At 40.5% G+C, this 26,732-nt stretch overlaps 1 protein-coding gene across 1 annotated transcript in view; it reads left to right on the top strand.

The window, feature by feature from the left end:
• The window catches only part of SND1 (staphylococcal nuclease and tudor domain containing 1), a 228,057-nt gene that overhangs the window by 37,363 nt on the left and 163,962 nt on the right, over positions 1 to 26,732 (top strand). Inside the window, exons 8-12 of the mRNA XM_032949074.2 lie at positions 7,529 to 7,635; positions 14,816 to 14,906; positions 16,274 to 16,387; positions 19,530 to 19,619; positions 26,316 to 26,416. Coding sequence (XP_032804965.2) covers positions 7,529 to 7,635; positions 14,816 to 14,906; positions 16,274 to 16,387; positions 19,530 to 19,619; positions 26,316 to 26,416 — 503 coding nt within the window. The remainder of the gene's footprint in view (positions 1 to 7,528; positions 7,636 to 14,815; positions 14,907 to 16,273; positions 16,388 to 19,529; positions 19,620 to 26,315; positions 26,417 to 26,732) is intronic.

Below are 26,732 nucleotides of genomic sequence, written 5' to 3'. Positions count from 1 at the left end.
AAGATGAGAATAGAGAGGCAAGGTTCCGACATAGGCCTATAAACCCTCCATTTAAATTTGGCACCATTAATAGTTGCTCACCTAATACACTTTGGCCAAATTTCTGTCCATTAAAGGGGAGGGGGGGGGTAGCCTTTGGATTTGAAAAACCCATATTAAAATTTTCTATGAGAGTAGCAGATCAAGATGTACCCTTTGGTTCTATTCGGTAAAGTCACGTAGGTAAAAAAATATAAAACAACAAAAATCACGACGTTTCGGCCACAACACAAGTAGCCTTCTTCAGGTGAAGGAACAGAACTGTCGGGACGACAGAGCTTCAACGAACGCTGCTAAGTTTCGTGGCGTCTTTTTAAGCTGGGTGAGAGAAGTGAGGCACCTTGATAAAGGAGTGTACATATCAAACAGGAGAATTTAGCATTGAAATAGCTGAGGGATTAGCTTGTGACTGGTGACAGAAATTGCTATGTTAAAGTCAAAGTTTACACATCCCCACAGAGGCACCTAGTACATGGACGCCAAAGGGGCTGCGCTACCCAACTATCCAGATGTGTGTTTTTTTCATGAAACAATGAGTGCTTATGGCCTCATTACCATGAAAGCGTAGCGTGACGCGTAGCAAATGAGTGGCATTGACCATGTATTTGTTGCATGGTCACTGCATTGATTCATTGATGAATTTTGATTTCTAAAGGCTCTCCATGCCCTGCAGTGCAGTGCCTCTGAGAATGAATGTTATTTGATCAATGCAAATGATACGCAAATAATATACTCCTGTTAAATTTAGGTAAATGGAGCAAACAAAACTGTACAAACGAGACAGCAAAAAGTAAGAATGCAAATCGTTTGTGCCATGTTTTGCTGTCCTCGCGCTTGTCTGTAGTTTATTGTGCCTTTGAATTATTCTACGCATTATAATTTCAACGTTATTATTCATTTGATTTATTATTATTTATTTGATTTAGTTAAACGTTATCTGCAGGAGACGATCATGAATTGTAGAGGTTGTTGCATGAAATATTGTGATAGACAATTAGGCTTCTATTGCATATCTTATATAACTTGTTATCCAAACTCGTTGGCCCCCAACATAAATACCGTCCCAATTCACTGGCGGAGCGGCTGAAATTACTATTGTCTTGAGACAGTTTTATTACGTATAAATCCGGGTTCTCCGATTAAATAAAGTTGCTTAGGGGTTTTGAAAAAGTCCAAATGAGAATTACGATAATGATCTGTAGATTTTGGATGTATGAGCTACAAATCAATATTAAGGGAACCGAGATTGTTTTCATTTCAGCGGAGAAGACTGAGTGGTGATATGTAATAGGTTTTTGAATTGTAATTGAGTTCGGTAGCATTAACAGAGATGAGCAATTTCGGCGAGACACAGCTGTTATGACCAGAGGTCATTCTTACATGTCGAAAAGAAGTCTGACATGGGCTAGAGGAAACTGTAAAAAAAGCAATGCTAATGATGTGTATTTTATCAAACACCATCAATTGCTAATGATGCTGAGATGCAAATGCTCCAGAGTGGCTTTTCTGTGTCTAAAAAATGTTTGTAAATTGGGCCATTTCAAGATTATGGCCAAAAAATAGTTGGCATCTGTGATTTTGTCACTCTGCTCATGTACAGTAATGTATGAATGTAACCACGTGGATGGAAACAGCTGGATTCATATAGGAATGAGCCAGATGGCTAAAGGGCTTTTTCACATCTCAATGTGTTTCTGCTGTTAAATTCTTATGGACTCTGCTGAAACCACATGCTTCATAACCTGCACAATGGGTTTAAATATGGCTTTGTAACATTTGCTTTGTAGATTAAAAAGTAATTTACAATTCTGTATTCTATTTGTTACTTTTTAATATGATTTGAGTTATTTTTGAGGCCTCTCAACTTTTTGAACAATTCTGCTGTGTAATTTCCTAAACCTATAAAATAACACTTCATCATATCATACATTTATAACGATTAGCATCTTATTTCATGAATCATCGTGAGCTACGGTCTATCCACTGCTAGATTAAGGCTTCCCCACATCGCTGTCCGTCACGATTTGTGCATGTGAACCTGTTCACGTGAACTTGTTCACGTGAACCTGTTCACGTGAACTTGTTCACGTGAACAGGTTCACGTGAACCTGTTCAAGTTCACGTGAACCTGTTCAAGTTCACGTGAACCTGTTCACGTGAACTTGTTCACGTGAACCGATCTCAGTGCCTCGGTCTCTCCAGCGGTCATATACTCGTGGGCATGTGTCCCTCCTTTGGCTGTCAATTCCATTGCCAGTCATTTCCCAATGGCCATCATCCCCTTCTATCGATGGTGTCCTGCCTGAGCCCACTTTCTTTAACAAGTCAAGTATCATGTCTCTAATTTGTATTTAATTCCCCGATGCACGTGCTATTCTTTCTGCATCTCATTGTAATTCCAAGCGTGTCATTTCTCTAATGCTTCTTTGCCCACTTTTCAGGCATTTTTGTTTTAATTGTATTTGTCGGTGTCCATGTTTCTGATAGTGTCACAGTGGGTACCCTCGTGCAGACGAAAAACCTTAAAAAAATACCATCCTGCTGTTACCTATTTGCCATCATATTGATCCCATTTCACGTTCAATCATAACCATAGGTATATGTATTTTTATATACGAAAGAAAATAACTGTTGGGAGGGGACATGGGTGAAAATGTTTAATGAGTATGGAAGGAAATTTATGGATCTGCAAAAATGAAGACACCGCTGTGGCATATATTATGTCGCATGATCGTAGGAGATTATGTATGTTGAACTTCTTTCGCACCGTACATAGCCAACCGTGCTAATCGGAAGTGCAGGGGGGAAGCCTTCATCCACCTGTGGATTGAGAATGGCTGTTGATGATTGTGAAAGAATGTAAATTCATTTGTTATTGAAGGTTAGATTCACGGGAAAGTAAATTTACCTACCATGTCAATTTAACTCGTCTTTTGCGACCAATATTATCTTTAATGAAGGCTTTTTTTGAGTTATATTGCGTAAATAAAAATGTGCCGTTAACCCGCCACCACCCGACACAGCCAATTAGTAAGGTTTGTCACGTAAACAAAACGTGCAAATTAGTTACTCCTTCAACACACCGGTGTGTTGGAGAGTAAACCCACAACATTTACAATTTGAGTGTGATGTTTCGCTCGTGATTACCACTACCTTCATCAGGCAATTTGCCAGAAATGTGAAGAAAGTCTTCCTGTTTCTATCCGAAAAACCCCATAAATATGGACTATGTACATTTTTTACAGACTGCCAAGATGTAATTCTCAAGATGCTAAGTAAAATCTCACCCTTGATTATCAAATTTCCATATCCACACGCAAGTTCCAAACCACATTACCTGCGAGTTATGTTATGATAGTTTAAGATTACCTTACTAATTTATCACATTCACTATGGAGGAATCTATTTCCATAAACCGATGCAGTGGCAGATGAACACTCCCACGAAGTACATCCCACTGACAGGACACAGCATGGGGGCATTTACGTGATTACCTTTAAAGTTTCTCTTTGAACAACAGTCGTACGAAATCTCTGCTTGTTAGTTTCCGAAGAGTTTAAGGAGATTAAAATAAATCTGTCTACAACACAAATATGAAGGTTACATAATTTTTACGCCTTTTTTCTGTACGTGGTGTTCACACCGTACAACTCTTATTTTGGTGGCCAATATTTTTTGGTGCTAATTGTGAATATCAAAACCTTATTTTGTTTGTTAAACACGTAGGCTTTCACGACCAATATTATCCATCAGAGGTTTTTTGTTTAGAATTATAAATGTTGTGGATTTTCTCTCCAACACCACCGGTGTGCTGTACTAGTAACGAATTGGCATGTTTTGTTTACGTGACAACCCTTACTAATGGGCTGTGTCGGGTGGTGGCGTGTTTAACGACACATTTTTATTTACGCGATTGAACCCAAAAACCTCTTATGGATTATTTTGTTCGACTGCGAGCGTTCGGTCTTTGCAGTAAACTTGTATAATCCTTGAACAATATCTTTATGCAGTATCTTGGCATGAGTATCTGTGCCTGGCCCATGGCTCTAGTGGCAGATTGTGCTTCTCTTTTGAGGGTCGGACTTGAAAAAAACAAATGTCCATGTTGATCTGAAGGGCTTCCTTTCAGAAGTGGATGAGATGCTGATGGACACAGCCCATTGGCAAGGGACATCGAAGCTGCCTGTCCTGTAATCCAGTTGGCTGAAGTGATAACCGGGGTCAGGGACTGCATCGCCGAGTTGAAGCCACCGGTCGTGACATTGTAAGGCCCAGGAGGGTGTAATGCAGCAGTACCACGGTGTATGGGCGGTTTATATTGTTGTTCTGTTTCAATGGATTTACGTAAAATGACATCTTCACGCTATTACCTCTGTTTAATTGCAAAATGTTCAAGAATAATTTAGCGGTAAGCCTAACTATGAAGGCAAGGCCTTTCCCCCAAAATGTCAGGTATCCAGCAATGCACAATAAATGTGTACATACAGTGCAAGTCAGCCTTTCCTTTTAATCCCATGGTAACCATTCATTTTCTTCTTTCTTTGCACAGCACATTCTTTCATTCGAAAGGCTCTCCTCGGGATAATATATTTTATTTTCTGGGGCGGTCTGGAGGAGAGGAGAAAATAATTTTGGGTCTTTGGGAGCTGTAGCCTGTGGCGCGTGGACTTAGGGCTCTGTTGTCGTCGAGATGTACGAGCTGGAAGATGAGGAGCTACAGCTGTGCCCCCCCCCCACTGCCCCCCCCCCCATTCCACCGCCTCCCCCCCCACCCCACTTCACTGAGAAAAAAAAATCATCGCTGATGCATTGCTTTTCAACCTGGTTACCCCAGCAACAGCCGTATGGCCAATGGGATTGGCTGCGGGTTGAGTTGACCTTATTGAGGCGTAATTTGGTGTGTGTGCTTGCTGACTCAGGCTGACTGCTAGCAAAGAGGGGTTGGAGGGGGGAGGCATAGATATATATGAAAAAAGTGTATTGGGCTTTCACGTTGCCTCATGTGGGTAACCCGTTTGTGTTTCAACATACCTCCTAATCAATGGTGATTACAAGGACCAGTGCTCACTTGCAACTGTACAATTGGATTATGATGTTCATTGGTTAGATATTAAAGTAATTACCTTCCCTTCAATTCTTGCCATGCATCCGGCGCAAAGAGAAATGACCATTCTTAGTTGTGCGCTTATAATCAGCTATTACCGTTTTTTAATTCAAGTACCCTGTGTTCTTGCTACTTTATTTTTGGCAGTTTCCTTCGGCAGATGCATCACGGCGCAGGATTTAAAAGATCACCATGTGCGCATTTTCTGACAGATTAATTAGCAACGTAGAGAGAAACCACAATTATTACATTGCCCCGACTTGCGTATTTTGAAGACAAGGTGGAGAATATAAAAGGGTTCCATTTTGAATTAGCAAAGGAGCGAGCTAATTTATCTTTTTCATTAACAAAATTTGTGATGCATGATGGTGCCAATTTATTGCAGCTTGAAGTATGCTGAAGAGATCGTAAATGTGTGCACAGCATGCGGCTGATGAATGTTCATGTGAAGCTTTAATTATTTTCCTGTGAGCGCTTGTTTACCACGAACACTGGATCTTTATGGTCCTCCAGAGTAGTTCCTAAAGCCGCAGGCTATTGGGCACTAGCCTATTAATGCATTCAGACATAAACCACGATCAACATAATTAATAGTGTTTATCATTTTTCATAGTTGAGGTGCTACAGTAGCTGAGCTTGTGATGGGACCCCGAACGTTGACCTGATCTCTCGATATTCTGTACGGCGTGGTGGCAGTGCCAGTGTTGTGGCGGGGTGCTGGGGGTTATGTCGTCCTTCCACAAAGACACAAAGGCCATTGTTCCATTCTTGTTGCAGACGTTAAAATCCCGAGGCGATATTTTTCCGAGAGTAAGATGTTGTACGTCATCGCGAGCAAATTGCCTGCCCCGCACCCCCCCCCTGCCCACCACATTCTCCCGCAATAATTCATTTTATCCCAAAATATTAAAGGGGGGGGGGGGGTCATCCATCTCTAGTCAAGCCTTCGTCGAGTCAAATGGCATCGCGAATCACACCCTTGATTCAGATTTTCCGAGTAAACCAATGAGTAGAGGAGTGTACGCAACACGGCATGGACGTTACCGAATGCGAGGCGTAACTCTGCAGTCAAACAGTAGGCAGCTGCCTCGGCTTGGGCTCCCGTCGCTGACGTCAGTAAATCAAGCAGCCAGTGACAGCGGCAAGCCCCCCCCCCACCCCCCTCTCTCCTCTCCCGCGTACCGTCTCGGGCAGATAATGCAAACAATTGCAGAGCCTCAATAAATAGTGTTGCCGTTCAGGTGCTACATTCTCTTAGTGCTTTTGCGCATCGTTGCCATTGCACGTGAAAACATTCCAAATTAATGGTTCTTGAGTGTAACACCTCCCCCCCCCCTCCCCCTTGTCCAAAGTGGGCGAAATCTATGTTAACTAATTGCCATAGGCATATTGGAAAATAACAATTAATTGAAGAGTAATTGCATTTTCCACTTCTGCTATGTGTAGTGCTTCTGCAGTGACTAATTTAAATGTAACTGCAATGATTTTGTTTGTTAATGTGTCAAAATGTACCAGTGCACAACAAAATTGCAGGACATGGTTATTTTAAGTTATAAGCCAGCCTTTTAGTGCCTTTAGTCTCAGGTCTATCAATTTGGCTCCAGTTTATTAGAAGTTGTGGGAACAGCCGCATAAGACGATGGTCACTGGTAGATGATAGTTGTGTGTGTGCATTATTTTGTGGGGAGCTGTGGCTTGCTGCGCTGCAAACCCGGCGACCCGAGTTCAATTCCCGCTCACGGCCAACACCAGTGATGATTATCTTAACCGGTCCTGGGCCTACCCTCGGTCGACTCAGCCTCAAATGAGTACCTGGTGTGTTGTGTAAACATCGCCACTGGGGAGCCGAAGGCGGCCGGGCGTGGTGCTGACCGCCCACCTCCTCGTGTGCCGTGCCGGCCTTTGCTAACTAACAACACTTGGCCCGGGAGTATGTTTAGGCCAATTTGGGGGATCTTTGTCTTCATATAATGTTGTTGGAAAGTTTAGTGTGTAACAACATGGCGTAGGCACAATGGCAATGCGTACTCATTGCAGCGTGCTTTTAATGTTGTAGTAATTCCCATAGACGCCGTCTTCCTCTACCCTCGCGCTCATATTTATGGGCGCTTGCTCCATGGGCCCCAAACAGGAGTCATATTATATTTCAAAAAATATATTTCACAGTTCATTTATTTTGAAATGTGATTGAGAAAGTGGTCATGCATACTCTAAAATGAATAAAATTTGATGTGGTCTCAACTTGTTTTTGTACGTGCTCGCCAACCATTTTAATTCGGCGATCAGCGACAACGACGACAATGATGATGATGATGGTGATACATAATTGTTATGTTTTACATTTTTAAATGTTTTGTGTGCTTTTTGATTTCCCTTCTCATTTAGAATGGGAATATCACAGAGCTCCTCCTCAAGGAAGGCTTTGCACGCTGTGTTGACTGGTCGATGGGCATCTACACACAAGGCCCAGACAAGCTTCGAGCTGCCGAGCGGTATGATCAGCACTCTACAGTGCATCGACATAACACACCGATCTGTATGAAGCCGTCACTAAGCTTACGGTCTCGTCTTATTTTCTCACATAGCCCCTGATAGCAGCAATGCACGTGACCCTGTGCATTGCCTTGCCTCGTCTTAATTTGTTTCTTTGTGTGATATATTACTTTGCACATGTGCAATTTAAAAAAAGTGCCATTTCCTTGAAATATTGCCGGATTGTAATGAGTTGTGTGGACCTGCTACAACAAACATGGCCTACATTGTACGTTTTATTATGGGAACAGTATTTTTTTTTAAGAGTCAAGATTACAAATGGGAGGTTTTGGAATTTGGTTACATTTTTTAGCGATCGATGGGAGTTTTTTGTTAAAATTGATAATTGTAAGGAGGTCACGAGCACACAGAGACTAAAAACCAAGCAAATAACATCTGGTAAACCTGCGACAGGCATGTCTGCATTAAACACAGAATACACATGGCCCATGTAAATACAAATGCTGTCGTGTTCTATGGTGGATTGTTCCCTTCTCAAACATCCTCGGTTGTGCTTTCCATTATTTCCACCTCAGCATGGTAAAACAAAAAAAATGTCAAGGCACCTGAGATAAATATTATATCATGTTGAGTGATGTCATGTGTTGATTCTTCAGGCACTGAACAGAATTCATTTCCAGTCAGGTGCTGTGTTAATTTAAACACACAATATAGTAAATGTAAAACCCTTCGCTTTTCTTTTTGAAAATGCATTTCTTTAGAGCTGCTTTTTGTCTTTAGTTGTCGTCCTTCGCCTACACCTCCCATTAGCATGGTTGGCTACGTACGGTGCAAAAGAAGTTCACCATACATACATATGTACACTTATGGATGATGGCTCTGCACAAGACATGTTAGTCATGGGGGTTGTTTGGCCATATTTCACCACACTGATCATCACTGTGAGTTGTTGAAAGGAGGGGTGCCCACAACCGGTTGAGGTATTGCTCGACACTGACATTAGCCATGGCCAGAAACAAGAGCTCCGGTTGAATGTACGTTGAACTTCTTTCGCACCGCACGTAGCCAACCGTGCTAATCGGAGGTGCGGGGGAAGGACAACAAACTGGACACAAAAAAGCAGTTGTAAAGAAATTAGTTTTCAGTCTAGTTTTAAAAGTGCACAGCTCCGGTGGATTTCTAATATCGGAAGGAAGAGCGTTCCAGATGGCCGCAGAAGCGCACCTGAAAGCGCACGATGCATTGACCGTCTTTGTTCGATAGCTACCTAAAATCCGCTGCGAGGATGACCAGAGTTCGCGTGATGGTTTATGCTCCTTGACGAGATCAGCGAGGTTTTGTGGTTCATTTGTGGCAAGCACTTTGTGTGTAATGAGTGCGACCTTAAAGGTTGCCGAGTGCATATCCACAGTGCACCATCCAGTCTGCCACCGCTCCACTCCATATGTTGTTTTATCTCTTGATTCCATTAAGAGTTTTTTTGTACGTAAATGTCGACTTTGTTGCGAATGTGAAATTAGAAATCAATGCTTTTGTCTTGTGATCTTGAGGTTGCAAAATAGTAATTGTGTTGCACCCAGCTGTGTAACGATTCGACAATGCTTTTTAGAAAACACCTTTGACAGATGTTAATTATATTCTTGGTTCTTTCGGTAAAGTCACGTTGAAGGGAAACAAAATATATAAATTGTTTTTTTAGATTTGAAAATGTTTTCCCCTATTGGCCAACATTTGGAGTATTACCTCAAATGTTTCACAATGCTTCTGCCATTGGAAGAGATGCACAATGCATTCATAAGCATTGTTCATTTTAAACAGTGCGCGCACACACGGAAAGTCACCTAACAATATGTACCTTCAGAAACAGTCAAGTTTTCACATATGGAATGTTTAGAATATTCGAGGTTATTATTGTTGGTTAAATGTAATTTTATTGCTAATATTTAATCTTTGGGTGGAGGGCAATGGCTCAGTCGTTCAGTGTACTGCACTATCAATCCGCTGACTTGAGTTCTATTCCTGAGCGTGGCTAATGTAAGCGGTAGAACGCAATATTTGAACCGGTCCTGTGCCTTGGGCTTGCTAACCGCCACTGTGTAGCATGGTGAAGTCTGGTCAACCACAGCCCTCTGCTGATTGATCGCGTTCACAGGCTTCCATCCAGCAGTGGATTGACAAAGGTGGCCTGTCATTTGTTTAAAGGGTTGGGTTATTTTTTTTTTACTTAAAGCGCTGTGAGGCCCTTTGTTAATGGCGCTGAATAATATCGAGTTTCAGTTAGTAGCCAGTTATTATTTTGTAAAATATTAATTTGTTGTTTTAATGCCATATTGTGAATGATATTTTTCGTATTCTAAAGGCTTCTATTTTTCGTCCATATTTTGTGGATGGATATCGTTTGTCTTCATAGGTGTGTGGAATATTTATTGTTGAAGAGTGTTCAATTCCACTGCTTTGTAACAAAAAATTGTGGTTATTCGCAACGAGTTGCTGGACCGTTTTTTTGCCAACCTGAACAAAAACATTATCTTAAGGCTGTCCAATGAACTAATTTAATATTTGATCACATTTAGGTATTCAATTTTAACTTTGTTTATCTTTTCAGCAAAGGTAGAACCAATGTAGAAAAAAACAGAACGGGGATCGCTGAATTTGGTAGAGATGAGTAGGGATATACAAGCAACTTAATGTGAGGCTCACTTGAAAAAGCGTCAACGTGTTGTGTACCTGTCTCATAAAACTGAACTCGTGCTGCTCTGGACCGGTAATTGCAGTGTTAAATAACAACGCTCTTTGTTCCCTTAAAAAAATATGTTATCAAAACCCTTTGTTGGCCCTCATTGCAGAGCCATTTATTAACTTTTTAAATTGTTACATTATAATTTTTGATTCCAATACGTGTCAAAATGTCGTGTGTAATATTGCATTAAATTTTCTGTTTACTTAAATCAGTTATTTATGTCATTCTATTTTACCGCTTCTTTATAGGTGATTTTCATTTCTCTTATGTTGGTAATGCATGTTTTCTATCAAATTGACTTATTAATATGTCATTTAAATGGGCACTACATTTCTAAATGTAAAATAGTGCGTCACTTTTGTTGTATTGTTTTGCTGTTTGAATGCACTTGTATTAAATTGAACACATTTATCAGTAACATATGTAAGAGGCTGATTCAGGCAATCTTCATAGAAGGGTCATTGCCCAAACCATTGCCCATTATATATTTTGCGTGTGTTTTTTTCCCTTTTAGGAACAGCGTTATTGACAGATGTATTGTTGGTTATTTGTGCTTATGCAACATCGTCAAATGCAAGAAGCGCGAGAGAAACAAAGTGGTTGTATTAAATGTGTTATAGTTTACATTTTATTGACCCAGGGTTTTTTTTCCTCTTGAGAAAGAGACGTTGGGGGTCTTAATTGGCTCTCACCTTATTATACATAAAGGTCATCTTTCTATACAAAAAATAAAAACGCTTACAATTGCAGGATTGAAATGTTATAAATAGTGTAATGTTCAGTTTCTCTTGCTTGCATTGACCGATTTCTTTCCACAGGGTTCTCTTTTTTGGGAAATTATATTTACAAGAAAACTATTTTAGCTTGCTTAAAAATTATTATAAAAAATGTGTATTAAAGTCTCATCACTGTTATTAAATCCAAACACAAAGTATTCACATATTTTAGATGCATCTAGTAATTAAATCACAGAAGCGATTTTGGTCATTCAAACATTGATACATGATAGGTGCTTGTGCATAAATGAAGAAATAATTGCCAGTGTATGTTTTAACTACTGACAATAATGTTTTTTTTTCACTACTAAACATTAGCTTAAGCGGAGTTCATAGTGGTTGACGCAATCAGGCTTACACTTTCAGCTTCTTTTTTAGAACTAGATTTTCACTTAGTAATTGCATTTACATCTTGTAAAAAATTGTTTACTTCCACTTAAAATTAAGTCCGGATTGTTGTCAAAAAGCACATGTTTTTGCCTACTGCAATGGGCAATGCAATTTGCATATGCATAATAAAACAGGCAAGCTATTATAAGTCGATTAGCCATTACAAAGGACTTTAAAAAAAATTTAGGCAGTGAGTGACATTGAGCATACACATGCGGTGGGTGAGAGTCGGCATACTCAGGCAGTGAGTGACAGCCGCATGCACAGGCAGTGAGTGACAGTAAGCATGCAGGGGCAGTGAGTGAGAGTAAGCATACCCAGGCAGTGAGTGACAGCATCATGCACAGACAGTGAGTGACAGTCAACACACACAGACAGTGGATGACAGCATACACATGCATTGAGTGACAGTCAGTGGGTGGCAGTGTACACAGGTAGTGGCTGAATATTACAATTGATTGTGCATAAGAACGAGTTAAGGATTGCTCGGTAATGGGCTACCGAATAAACTGAATACGCGAATTTGTATACGACCTCTCAGGAAAACAACACTTCACTCTTGGCACACAATAATTGCACGCAAGTTGAGTGGTGTGAACCAAAAACTAAGCCATATCATGGATTTGAGAAGGCTGTTAATACAATTTTTTTTTTATTTAGCAGATTTATAACCCTTACTGGACGTGTATTGTGTTCTAAATTTGACATTTTCACGGACATGTCTACAAGGAGGCTTTCAGCACTTTACGCTCCTGGTTTATAAGGTGTTGCATTTTATCAAATTGGATTTAGACTTTACACTTTCCAGTGATGATATGCCATAAACAACAGCTCCTAATACCGAATGCTCTGGTTGGTTGGGCAGTAGTAATATTAAGTAATTGGATACAATTATTAAGTATAATTACTTTGTTACATAGAAATATTCCAAAGATAATTACAAGTAATGTTTATCATCTGTGGATAATATACGTCTTCAAGTAATAACGGTTCTTGCTGAATTTTGCCACTGAATATCGTTCAATCAAAGCCGCGGAAATTCCACATTTCCTAAAAAATTCCTTTGTTCTGGTTTGCGCGTTATCCTAAAGCGATATATAAAAAAATGCTGACGTATTTTGTGCGGTTTCCTTTGTACACAATCGAGTACTCAACACCAAGTGTGTGCTTTGAAAGCTGGGTAATCTGGCGTAGATACAAGGGTATAATATTTCATGCCAGCTTGTTTATGATGCCGACATTGACAGATGTATTTTGCAAATTAAACAGCGTACCATTTCTTATTTTCCACTTTCCCAAGACCTCAATTTTAATCCACCCTTTGCAATGAATGTAATTTTACATGTGTTTCTTAGTAAAATATAAGTTATTTTAATGACTCCGACCACTATTCTAAGGCACAGTTATGGAACTGTATGAATATGTCTTCAAAGTTTTATTTAGAACATAACTTTGCTCAGTAGGCCTTCATCTGTCCTGATTACATCTTGCTCACAAGAAAGCAATATTCTCTGCTCGACAGATGCCAGTGTTGGATATACAGTCACACGAGAGCTAATACCAGTCCCTTCCTTGCAATTTCTTTTTTGGTGAACGTTATGACTCCAGACACCAGGCTGCTAGTAGGTACATATAGCATGTCAAAATGTAATGTTTATGGTCTCGTACTGGTATCTTTCTTTTATCTTCTGCCTCTTCAAGCACCTTTTGTCCTTGCCAATAGACATGGTAGCAGTTTCCAAGCCCTCTCTGCCCGTTAAAGTAGACAATGATTGTTAAAAGTATTCCTTTCTCATTTATGAAAATAACGTAAAACGATAATAATTGACGTAAAAATATGCACCTCAGTAAAATAATTTGAGCATCATCAGCTGTAATTCATCCTCTGATAGATGAACACCTACCAGAGTAATTGCCATCTCTCACGGTCTCGCATTGCAACAATCCAATTTAGCTCCCGTACTTGAGCTGTTTTCGTTGCTCCATCTCCTTGGTAGTTATTCCCACGTTCCCTCCTTTGACTGCCGCTTTGTAATTTCTCTTGACTATCGGCCATCATCCCTTTTAGTGGCATGTCTTGCCCAAGCCCACTTATATTTCTTAACAATCAGCACGATGTCTCTTTGGTCAATGTGTTCCTTTTTCTGGTGTCTCATTGTAATTCCAGCCGTGTAACTCTTCATGCATCGTTGCATACTTTACAGCGTTTGTTGCATTTTTACTCCCATGTCCATGATTCTGATCCATATGTCATAGCGAGTAATTTTCACCGAATAAAAACGGTTGTTCTTTCACCACATTGGTGGAATCGTTTGATTTCAAATATATTTTTTTATGTCTTGCCTTAATTATAACATTCAGTTTCGGCTATTGATCTGGACTACAAACACATGCAGAAAAAAAACCACGTGGATTTTGTATAAACAGCTGAAGGAATGAAATGCCTAATTTTTAATGAATAAGTGGAAATAACTTGCCTTATGAAGCCAAAAGTAAGTTTAATAGTTTTTCAGCTACATACACATTTTTAAGTGATGAACTTCCCAATGTGACAATGTTGGACACGCTTTGGCGATGGTTGCTATGAGTTTTTGAAGCAGACATTTCATATGCGACTTGGGGTTGTGGCTTCATCATCTGCCTGTTGTCTTCAATCTAGCACAAGGAGATGCTAATATTTCGTGGTGTATAAAACGAAATTTGGGAGGTACTCAAAGGTTTAATTTTATTTTAGACAAATGTACGGAATTTCATATGGCTTTTGTAAGCTGTGTAATGAAGTTGATCGCAGCCTGAGAGTTGCTTTCAAATTTAAATGTTTTTTTATTATCTTAGAAAATGCCCCTGTACACAAAAAAAGCTACTTCATGATTTTGCATTCTGAACTTAACATTTTTCAAGTAAAAAAATGTTTGCTTCAACATTCTTATTTTTCCACTTAGCCATTTTTGGATCTTATTTAATTCACGTAGGTTCTTTATTTGCTGAATTCTGTAGTTTTTTCTCTTCACACAGTTTCTTGTCTTTTTTTGGTTGCATTTGTCCTCGTGACATTTTGAAAAAAAAAAATCCTACCGTTTCTGCGATTCCTTGTTTTCCTGTCAGTGCCGATAATTTTTTCCTGTCACTCACAATCTCTTTGCATCGCCGCTCTCTCCCTACCCGTCCGTGCGTTAGGTGGCTGTCCATTTGTTTTAGCCCCTGCCCTCCAGAGTGTTTTTTGTTGGACGTCTCGCCCTTATTGCCCCTGCCCGTGTGCATGTGTCTGTCCAGAATTGCCAAGGAACAGAAGCGTCGCATCTGGAAGGATTACGTGGCACCAACGGCCAATTTGGACTCCAAGGACAAGCAGTTTACGGCCAAGGTGCGGACGCGCCAATCGCTGTTGTGGTTAGCAGCTGGGTTAATCAATGAAAGCAATGCCTGCTGAATGTTCAGCCTGGTGACATCCAATAATAAAAAAGTGACTCTGATAATTGAATTTTTACAGTGCCCAAAAGCAGGTGCATGTGAAAAATGGGTGCACAAAATATTTCTTTAAAATGTAAGAGCATTTGCATATTGTTATTGTAATAGCGGGCATGCTTGTTAATTTAATGCCCGCCAAGCTATACAATTTCCTTGTGTGTTGCCTTTTGTTAATGCTCTTGATTGTTTGGTAGTTGTTAAAACACATTGGGGTGCAATATTCATTTGAATAGTGAAAGAGTGCAAAAATGAAATTTAAACCTCAACATATAGTTTACCTTTACAGTGGAGGATGTCCTTGGCTGGGTACATATTGAATGGACAAAAATTTCAGCCCCGAAAAAAGTGGGTATTCTATCAAAACGGCAGTGGCAGGTTTGCCACAGCAATCTATCATTGTGACGCTTCAGCTCTACTGTGGCAAGTATAAATGAAGGAGACTGCACCATGTCAATTTAACTTAATTTGACTATGCAGACCAGTGTTCTTAAATTACCCAATCTTATTTATTTACCTAAATGCATTTGTGAGACACTGTCCTGACGAGTCGAAGCTACATTTTAAGCAAGTTTCACAGCCAACTAAATTTTCAAAAAAGTGTTACCACTCTGCTCTGTGAGAATTAAAATATATATTTTGGTGTTAAAACAAGTTACATGTTTTAACAATTGTTAACTGTTGTTTTGCCATTTCATGAGTGGAAATGATTATCAGCAAGTATACGTTCCAGTGAATTCTCGATGCAACTAATTGAATTGTGAACTGAGGTCACGAATTTAAAACACCGATGCATGTGCCAGTTCAGCCTGATACTGTTTGCTGCTAAGGCACACGCTTAGAGTAAAGATTTTCAACATGGCTTTAGAATTGCATTTTTAAATTAAAGACTATGCTTTGACTTGTTACTTTTTTCTCTCATAAATGTAATGACTCCTACTAATGTAGCGTTATTTCATGCGGGAAGATTATCACGTGGTGCTTCAGGGTGAGCCAAAATGCAAGTTGCTTTAGCTGCATTAAAGTATAATTTTAAAAAGTGTGATTAACACCTCTTGTATTCAGTTTCTTTTCAATGGCATATGGATAGCATTTTATTCTGATAAATGGTTCTCAGGAGGGCCCCTATTTTGTAGTTGCCTGCTGTGGATGGTGGCGTGCTTTATTGTGCTTGCATGGTGCATCCTGGTGAATGTCTTGTGATGCCATGAAGCCGAAACAATCGTTAACTGATGTACCCCAACGCTGTTTTGGCTTTTTGTGCAGGTGGTGCAAATCCTAAATGCGGATGCCATTGTGGTGAAGACCAATGCGGCAGAGTTCAAGACGATCCACCTCTCGAGCATTCGTCCGCCCAGGATGGAGGAAGGAGGAGGGCAGGTGAGGAGGCCCTGCGTGAGATGGGTGTCAGAAGCACTTTGACCCGCAACTGCAGTTGGCCCTTGACACAGCCCCTGCCATGCGATTTGATATGGACTCTGATCTTTGCTACTGAGATAATATGACACGCGTGAAAGCCCTTCTTGTTTGACCATTAGATTTCACTTGGAAGTAAATACTGTCAATGAAATGTTTCAAAAAGCATATACATACGCACATACGCATGTGCATAACGTATATTTATGTAAATATTTACAAATCCCCTGGGAGCCTGTTTTTGTATAATGGTCATAACACTGGTCCTACAATGTAGAGGCCACACGTTATATATCCCAGCGCGCCAGTCGAAACAATCTGCAAATTCCTTCAATCTTCCTGCTTCTTTTCACCCAATAGAAGTATAAATGCGTCCACTACAGTCGTTTGGCATGTCAGGTGTGGTCAGGTAAATTATGAGTAACCCCACATTTTCAAATATTTGTGGTTAGTGTGGAAGAGACCAAATTACCCTTGGGGGGGGGGGGGGCGGCTCTAGAACTTTCTCAAGAGGAGCATCTGTCAGCAGTGGTGTGAGCAAGCAATAAGCAAGCAATTGCAGGGCTGCCCCTACATATCTCCTTTTACAAACGTTGTGCGCTCTGCTGGTGAGAGAGCGCTGTTCGCGAGCGCTCGTTTTGGTTTGGCATGGTGCATTAGGGGAGGGCTGCCTTAGTTTCCGTGGTGCGGACGTTGGCACACGGTACCAAAGGTACTCCACTACAAAGTAAGCGGAAGTCGATTTGGTAGAAGCCAATCCGAATGCAGACGCTCGTTGATCGCAGGACAGTGGCACTCAGCACAGTGGGCTACTCCCGCACGTTGTCCGTCACGCGCGCGCATGAACCCAGCACTCGCCAGACATCCCACATCTCTTGCAGTGCCTTGGACAGCTTTGCTTGTGTGTGTGTGTGCACTTTCTAAAATGGGGAATATTCTTTGGAGCAAGAAAGTGCTGTTACGCGCAGATTCCGTTATCTGTCATGATGAACTCTCCAGCTGCTTATGCGCAGCATCGGTGTGTGTGTGTGTGGTGATAGTGATGTGGTGTGATGAGGTATGACACCGCTGGGCAAAGCGTGGTTTGTTTGGGTTTAGTACATTATCCTGTTATATATCTACTGTGCGGAAGCAGTGCATGTATTGCACTGTGAGGCCTGTCAAACCTGAGTTTGTATTCTGCCCACGGCTAATGTTTAAGTAGAGATGCGGGGGCTTAGAGGTATGGCACAAAAATGCATTTCACAGTCAGAACGTTGCTCTGCAGCCCTATGGAAACATGTTTGTGCATGGTGGTCATCCACGTAAATACTAACCAGGCTGAAACGTGCTTTAGATCTGATGAGATCGGTGATTTTGATCATATTCTTAATGAATGTGTCAGTCTGCGTACATTGTCTCCAGTCGTAAGTAATTTACGTGGCAAATGGGGCATAGCACAGTGCGTATTATTTATGGACATGTATATTTATTGTTGTTTTAAACACTTATTCATAATTGTAGCCTGATTTTATAAAAATGTACAAAAGGGATTTCAGTTTAGTTTGTGTTAAACTAGCTGCACGCTTGTCCTTCGGATGTGACTCGCCATCCGTACTTCCCTCCCACGCATCCCCCCAACTCCCCCAACCCGCACTTCCCCTTGCTGCCCCCCACCACACCCCCCTCCCCCACCGCACCCCCCCCCCCCAACTCGCATTAGCCACTGCAGGGAAATCAAAAGTTAGGACGTTGGGTTCATAGCGCAGTGTACTGACCACTGAACCAGTGATTTACCGCGCCCTCCCCCCTCCCCCACATCAGTTTTTTTCCCCCCCAAATTGGTGATCCAGGTACAAACTAATCTTCTTTGGCACGACTGACTAATGACTTGTAAAGGGGCCACTGCTGACTCGAGGTGTCATGTCCTGATGGCTGGAGGGTTTTGTAAAGTTAACCACGTGACAAAGCAGTGTCATGTTTAGTAGTGGGCAAGACATTGGAATTTAAGCCACTTGGAGCCATCTAGGTGCAAAACAGTTAAAATAAAAAAAAAATTCTGAGTAATACAATGCATTTTTCTTCCATTGTTGCCACTGCAGCTTCACTGAAGCCTTTTTGGCATCAACTGCTTGACGTTTTTCCACCGTCACGGTTCCGCTAGACTTAAGTGCAAATGCTCGGGGCGCCCGACGTGCTGAATTTTACGGCATTAAATCCGGCAAATCATCAGGCGTTCCGCTAACGATGAAAGAAATTTGTTTTTTTTTGTATGGCTGCATTGTATAGAGAGCTGAATAAGAGGCATTAACTGATTGTATTTTCACTCATGTTGATGGAGGTAATTTTAATTTTTGCTTCAAAATGTCTGACTGTTCAAGAGTTTTAAGTTATTTATAACAAATTGTTTAAGTGACCTAAAAAACAATTCATTGTAAAGTGTATGTGGTTATTATCGGCAATAATAAACCTTGTTTTAAAATGTAGCCTTTCACTAAATTAAAACATTTGTCATTTTGCTTATATTATAATTTTTTAAATACAGTAGGAAAAATATTGGAATCGTTACTTTTCTGCGTGAAATACCAACATTTTATTTTATTGCACTGTTTATAGAGTATATGCGTATTTGTGTCATTGTAATTCTATCTGATGGCACTTGCAAAGCTTTTAGGTGATTTTTGTTCAAAGATTGTTCAATAGCATTGGCAGTTTTTCGTGTCATTCGGAATTGACGTTTCTGGCCACTTGTGCATTGTTTTAGCAGACAACAACAATGGTGCATTTTTGGCAATCAGATCACACCTGTGTGATCACTTACTCAGCTCAAAGACTGAGCGCTTGACATTAAAGTTCAGTGAATTGTTAAGCGAATACGGAGCACATCTGACAGTAAGATTGTGTACGCTATTTGAAAGCTCTTTTGCCAGTTGTCATTCTCGAGTGTATTGCAAATTCATGCTAATGTGCCTCGATCAGATTAGTAATTGTCAGAATAATATTCTGCAAATTGACATTGTACACAAACTGCATGTCCACAGTCAGCCTGTATGTGTATGATGAATGGTCTCATTTTGTAATAAATAAAAAAAGCTATTTTTTTGCATGTGTGTGATTGTTAATACAGGACAAGAACAGAAGGCTACGTCCTCTGTATGACATTCCTTACATGTTTGAAGCTCGAGAATTTCTCCGGAAGAAGCTCATTGGAAAGAAGGCAAGTGTCTGCTACATTTCTTGCATACTAATGCACTGAGCAGAGGTACCGTATGTTCCTGTGCGTAGTGCGGCATTACGTATACTGCATACTTGTACATGAACACACAGCAATCATTTTTAACTCGCATTCATTGTGCGATCTGTGGGGGAGGGGAAGAAGCTTTCTTACATTTATATATATGGCTATATGGTCTCACAATTGTACAAGCCATGGTTTTATTCTGGGGCAAGGTGGCTGTCATGTAGGACACATTATTTTCAGCAGATGTTATGTCTGTGCAATCAGCACGAGCTGCAAGTCAGTTGGTGAATTGCATTGGGTTGGATACCCCACCTATCACGACTGGCCAGTGTAAAAGCGTGACTCAATTTCAGATTTATTCTGGCAAGAAGAGCTGTGTGTGCAGCTCTGAAAATTGCCATTTTAACTTGTACAAAATACCGCAACGGTCTCACGTTATTTCCGATGAGGTTGATCCAATTGATATATAATAAAAACAATATTTTGTCGCCTCTTATTCTGCTGGTAATTTTATTTGTATGTTGTATTTTTACTCGGTCAGAGCTCCTTTTTCGTGGCTTAACAACAGACCGCTCTTACGTCATGGGGACTACCGCAATATTGTCAAGTCAGTAGCGGGTGGTGTACTAAGTCCTTTGCGTGCTTTGCTGCTCGTTTGGCATGATGAGGCCGTGTTTTGTTCCTGGTTTACCTCGGCACTACCGTTGGTTGCGCCATCCCCTGAAACACACTAATTTTGACAGAGCACGTCTAAATTATTTACTCTGCGCACACCATTATTGGTTTGTTAATATTCACAAGACTTTGGCGCTCTGAATGAGTAAATCCCATACGGCAATATATCCCCACCTTAGATACGTTCTTGCACTGCAGTGCTTACAGATGCAGCTGTATATATATGCGCAGGTAAATTGCACCGTACTGTGCAACATGCACGGTGAGAATGACAGCTTTGTATTTTTGTCGTAAAGTATAATCGCGTACAGGCATGCTTGGTCGCACTTTTTACTGCGAAAGTTCAACTTTTTTGCACACAAGATTACAGTACTCGCTGCTTAAAGTATATTGTTTGGAATGGACGGGGGTATAGCGTGTGTCGTGGAGGCTGATATCGAGAACAAGAGATGCAGCTAAGCATGGCCCTGTGCCATCCATCAACACTGCTGAAGACCAGCTGGGAGTTGGCAGGGGGCCACCATAACAAACGTTTCTCCTACTCAAGTCTGGCCTCTTCTAATTAAATTCTGGTCCAATCAGCACTTTAAAAAGAGAACTGGCATTAGCGGTGGTGCAGGAAATGAGGCTGCTACTTTTAGGCCTTTAAAAAAAGAAGATATTTGTGCGTTTTAGATGTCTTGCGAAAAAATAGAAAAAGTACATGTGCAATATAGTTGCTGCTACTGCTGCATTATCAATTAGTCTCAAATTAGTTCTGGAATATATCAACAGGATTTTTTTTGCCTTGGATTAAAATTATCATACTTTGCAAGATAAGGTAGGAAAAATATTGACTCTTTCCTTCCTTCCACAAGAAAAATATTATGACCTTTAGCTAATGCCTAAAGTAATTATATATGTATGATTCAAAATATTACATATCAATATTTGATTCTATAATAAGCCATTTCAGATTATTTGCTCGTATTTAAAAAAAGAATAATTCAAAGCAGAATTGGCTAGATATGGCAGAAAAGAAATTGGGTTTGTGACCCGTGTGCGTGGGTCAGAAAGTTAAGCACCCTTTGAGTTATATTCTTGTGTTCGTGGGCTTTCTGCGAGTGCCTTGTGTTTTCGTAAAAACAACTTGTTAAAGGGAGCCTGTTCAATGTCCCAATGCAGCACTCCTGAAGACATTGTCTTGAGACTCTCGGTGAGGCTTTCCGGGGTAAATAAACATTACGTACAGTATGTGTGCAGTTTAACACGTAGGCTTTTGCGACCAATATTATCCATAATCGAGGTTTTTGGGTCAGATCGTGTAAATATAAATGTGTTTAACCCACCACCACCCGACACAGCCAATTAGTAAGGTTTGTCACGTAAACAAAACATGCTAATTCGTTACCCACAACATTTCCATTGACAATTCGAGTACGACGTTTCGGCAGGAATTACAACTAGTAATTACAACTAGCATCATCAGGTGGACAACTTGTGAGCAGACTACATGTATTGCGATTTCTTGTACCCACAAACGGCAGGATGTACAGGCATGGCGTGCATGCATTATTTAAGTTGATTAGCCTATGAATAACCCACCCGGTAATGGATGTCGATTGTGATTTATATGCATACGTTAACCCTCCCCCTCCCTCTGGCCTTCGCACCTGATTGGCTCACGAGTGATGACATCACATTTATCCTCTCTATTTAAGACCGTAGCAGGAGGATTTCTCCACAGCTCTGACTGTCCGGCTTCATGATGCTAGTTGTAATTATTGGTGAAATGTCGTACTCGAATTGTAAATGTTGTGGGTTTGCTCTCCAACACACCGGTATGCTGAACTAGTAACGAATTGGCACGTTTTGTTTACGTGACAAACCTTACTAATTGGCTGTCTTGTAGTGGCAGGTTTAACGACATATAGTTGTACGATCTAACCCAAATAAACCTCTTATGGAGTATGTCTACAGTATGCATACAGCATATCATAAACCCCCCCAAAAAACCACCCCACATCCATTTTTCAGATGGTGAGAAAACATTGGTCGTTTTTGTCACCTTGGTTTGTTTAATTATTGTAGCCTTTGCTGTGAGGCCCATTTTGGTTGCCAACCTTGCTAACAAGGTGATTGACCAATAATGAACTTTTTTGACAAACCTTTCTTCTGCCATGACATTTCCCCCCCCCCCCAAAGTGCAGACTCAACACATCAGGGCGGAGGGAGATGTCAAATGAAAATAGCTATATGCGCAATGCAAGAAAATGAATCTCGCTCAATGAAACGGCACAACTTTGGCAGGCAGATGGGGAGCAAGGATGGTGAGCTGTCTGGCAGGTATATTAACTAGGCTAGCCGTAACTCTATTTGTATAATTTATTTATGCACTATATTTAACTCGAACTAAAATTACTCTAAAGTATCGTATATCATTCAGAGCTGGTGTTTGCATTATCCTTTTTATACTACAATATGCCCAAGCTAACATTGTTATTGCTGAAAGTTGCTGTTAATGCATCCAGATGTTTGGACGTGATAAGCTATCGGGCTAAAATGGAGTTTAAAATGGAGGTTGGACCAGGGATGCCATTTTTGAGGCCTCACAATAAAGAAAGTGCTTAAAGCCTGATCTTGGTGAATTTTAAAATTGCTTTTCTGGAAATGTTACACATTTCACATCTTATGTTCATACACCTCTGGCGTAAATAAGTGGATGTAGTTTTATCTTACAGTTTCAATGTTTTTAAAACGAGTGTGCCAAGCTGCAGAAGAAGTGAGCATTCTTTCATACGACAAATGAGTAAAATAAAATATTTGTTGTTGCAGTCTTGAAATAAATAGTTGTTTGCGGTGCTTCCCTGGGTGAATGTGTGCATAGTGTGACATTAGAGTGGCAGGTGGGTTTGTTGTTACTATGGGCTTTGTCGCCTGCAGTGTATTTCCACGCACCAAAGCCCAAGCAAGGCACAAACAGTTGGCGTAATTGAGTATTGATGGCCTGATGATTGAGATTGACGTACAGTCGTTTTTCTTTCACGTCTATCAATATCATATAAATAAAAAAGGCAAAATTCCCAGTCTTGTTTAATGATAACATTAATATGAAATACAGCTTAAGATATCGGTGCATAATTATGCCTAAAGTGCTCTTGGCATATCAAAATACTGTGAGTTTGTGACTGACCAGTGAAAGAATGGCAGCGTAACATACCGAACATTGAAAAATTATTTTATTATGATTCAGCATTTTTTCGTGCTGCTCTGTACACAGAAAATCTTGAAAATTAAAGAGATGAAATCGTACGTCCTGACACAGGTTTCAATTTGCATTAAAAAAACCTTGATAAAACACCTAAACGATTTGTCAATTTTAATGTGCTTATGTCATACAGATTATACGGAAACATAAATATTGTGGCCTCAGAGTTATTAAGTGACCTTTGATTGTGCGACGTGATAAATATACACATTGACACTGCAAAAATTAATTCTGTGATCCAGTGTATAAAATTGTTTGGCCAAGGAGAATATTTTTCAGCAGCCGTGTTAGTGTAGCAGTGGTGTCACTGAGATTGTGTGCATAAAGAAGAACAATAATCTTGAATTAATACATTATACAGACACAGACTGCATACGGATGCGGGGAAGCCACTAGCATTTTAAAAAGGCAATGGAGATATTGCATGGAATGTATAATTAATGAATGGGTATTGAAATGATTGGTTGTTTTTTTGGTACTTATGAATAGACCAAATGGGAATTGTGTGAAGCAACACGCATGGCTGTTTAGTCATCATGCTAATACATTTTTTTATTGTGTAAGAAAAGGAAAATTATATTTATGTACATGTTTTCTTGTTACAAAATGTTCCGAGCACAGTGTAGATAAAGCCCTCAAAACACATTTGGTGTTTGTTGTTTACGTTTAATTTTTCTGTGTAATTGCCTATCTTCTGGGTGCACTCGTCCCATCTGTAGGTCAATCTGTGGGCCGAGTGAAAATAATTTATTTTGGTAATGTTAGACATTTTCCGAGACAGCTGTCTGAAGGTCATTAAAATTCTCCGTTTGGGAAGGTGCCGAAATAGTAAGTTGCATGGAAGTAGGTAGCCGGTTTGGGAAATGTATTTTGTGATTCATTCTTCCATTTGTATGAATATTTATGATGATTATAATCGCATGAAATCCTGGTCATATGCGCTATTATCAGCAAACATTTGAGGCTATAATACTCTTGTGGAATACATTTAGACTCTCTTTTGTCTTTATTGTGTAAAAGTCCATGTCATTTGAATAAATATGCTTTGAAAAAAATACATTTAACAAAAAGTCACGTGCTCAGTCTCATGTGTAATGTAATAAAATTAAAAGACTTTCAGCAGCGAAAAAATGCAACAGTTCATTATCGAGCGGTTCGGCTCGAGAAGCAAAAAAGGAGCTCTGAGCGTGGCTCCTAAGTACGTACGTCGCCCGCTCTGCTGAATCCGGGCCTCCCAATGCCACACACGGGTCTTTGGGATTATTTGGCAAAAACTATATCGGAGACGTTTGGGAAATTAACAAACTGAATAACACTGAACAATTCCTTAAACAAGTTGCACATTATTGCAGCCTACAAAACAGAGTTAAAAAAAGTATGCATTTTATGTAATATAAAAGTTGACGTAATTTGTGTATGTGAGAACGTTTTACTGGATTGTTGTCTGCCTTACGATATTGGAAGAGATGTACGTGCCCTCTTGGACCTTATAAAGTACACATTTTTAATATTGTCTGGTTTATTTTACACGAGCGTTGAGAATATTTGACCATGAACCCACGTTTATGATGCAATCGCAGCACTTACGATCAGTGGCCGCGCAGTGGTGCCTTGGCTAGTGCATTATGCAATAAAACCAGTGACCTGAGTTCTCTTCTCGGCTTTGGCTAACATCAGTGGTGAGTGAGATTTGAACTGGCTCCGAAGCTCTCCCTTCACCAACGTGCATTGACCGGTGTGGCAAAGCGTGGTTAGCAGCCCCCAATGACAAATACGGAAAAGGATGTCTTTATCCAGCAGTAAATCAACAAAGGGTTGAAAATGCTTCTTATTGATGCGTTTGTAGTGCATGCACCTAGAGCTGTTGGCAGCATTTTTCGACAATATGTCAAGTGATGAGACTAATTCAATGATGCCAAGAAGAGTGCGTACTTGTGCTTATGTTGGACAGGTGTCCCGACACTCTTGATGGGAACAAACTTGAATTGCAAATTTAAACAAAACACTTTATTCCAGAATATATCTATGGGTGTACGTAGGTTTGGGTCTGTGAAAATAAAAATGTCGGTCCTGTAGATATTCATGGCAATTTGAAATTCTACAAGGTCAGTGCTAGGATGCTTTTATGTCGAACCCTTTTGGGTTGCTTGTAAACATGCATTTGCGCACAGACAGTCCTCTTCCACCCATCTTTTAGCCCAAACGTCACACCGATGGATTTTCATTTCTCTCCTCAAACTGAAGGACAACCGCTAAGGACAATATTTTCAGAGTAAAAATGACCTTTAAAGGCTTTCCCAGCGTTCTGACAGCACCAAGAGGAACTATTTTCATCAGGAATCCACAGCATTCTGCCAGCTATACAACTACTCATCCTGAAAAAGGAAGAGATTACATCAAGAAATTACATTTACATGACCCATGGGATGTGTCTGTTGTTATTTACACTGGTGCAGGGATGCATCGAACCGCAGTTAAACTTTATTGAATTGTCCAGTGTAAATCACTTGTCTGTATTACAATGAAAAACTATTGTGAAATAAAGCGGGACACAGAAACACTTGGACAATTGCGCTCCACAGTAGCACCTGCAAAAATACTACGTTATTGCATGTGGGTGGACTATCTTTTTAGGTTATCGAAAGTAGCCTGCCCAGAATGTTCTGCACAAACACACTTTTATGAACTGTGCTCTACTTTCTGCTGTGGCCGCTTTGGGCTGCTGCTGCTGCTGCTGCGTGCGCGCGTAGGTGAACATTTCCGTGGACTACATTCGGGCTGCGTCGGCGGCCACGGACTCCACGCCAGCCTTCACTGAGCGGACGTGCGCCACCATTACAATCGGAGGAGTGTAAGTGGGGGGGCCTGGGATCCAATTCTCTTTGCAGCCGTCGGCTTCGCTCCAGCGCAAGTCCTGCGTTGGGGACCTCGTGCTGCGTCGCGCGCTAACTGTGAGCGCGGCATTGGCTCTTCTCTGCGGCCCTTTCCAGTGCGAGATAATTAAGTATGGTGACACTGCTCTTTAAGGATCATTCAGGATTTATGCGGTCAGCTGGATGTTAACTTCAATTTAGCTCTGACCTTCAGCTTTAGAAACACGGATGTGCACTAATTTGATAAACCCTGTTGTTTTCTCAGCCACCATTTGAGGCCAACAATCTTTCTTC

This window comes from Petromyzon marinus, chromosome 7 (assembly GCF_048934315.1).
Source record: "Petromyzon marinus isolate PM22_M1 ecotype Great Lakes invasive population chromosome 7, UKy_Petmar_22M1.pri1.0, whole genome shotgun sequence".
NCBI classification, from domain to species: Eukaryota; Metazoa; Chordata; class Hyperoartia; order Petromyzontiformes; family Petromyzontidae; genus Petromyzon; species Petromyzon marinus.
The sequence above is the reverse complement of the archived record's forward strand: the minus strand, read 5'-3'. Positions and strand labels throughout refer to the sequence as shown.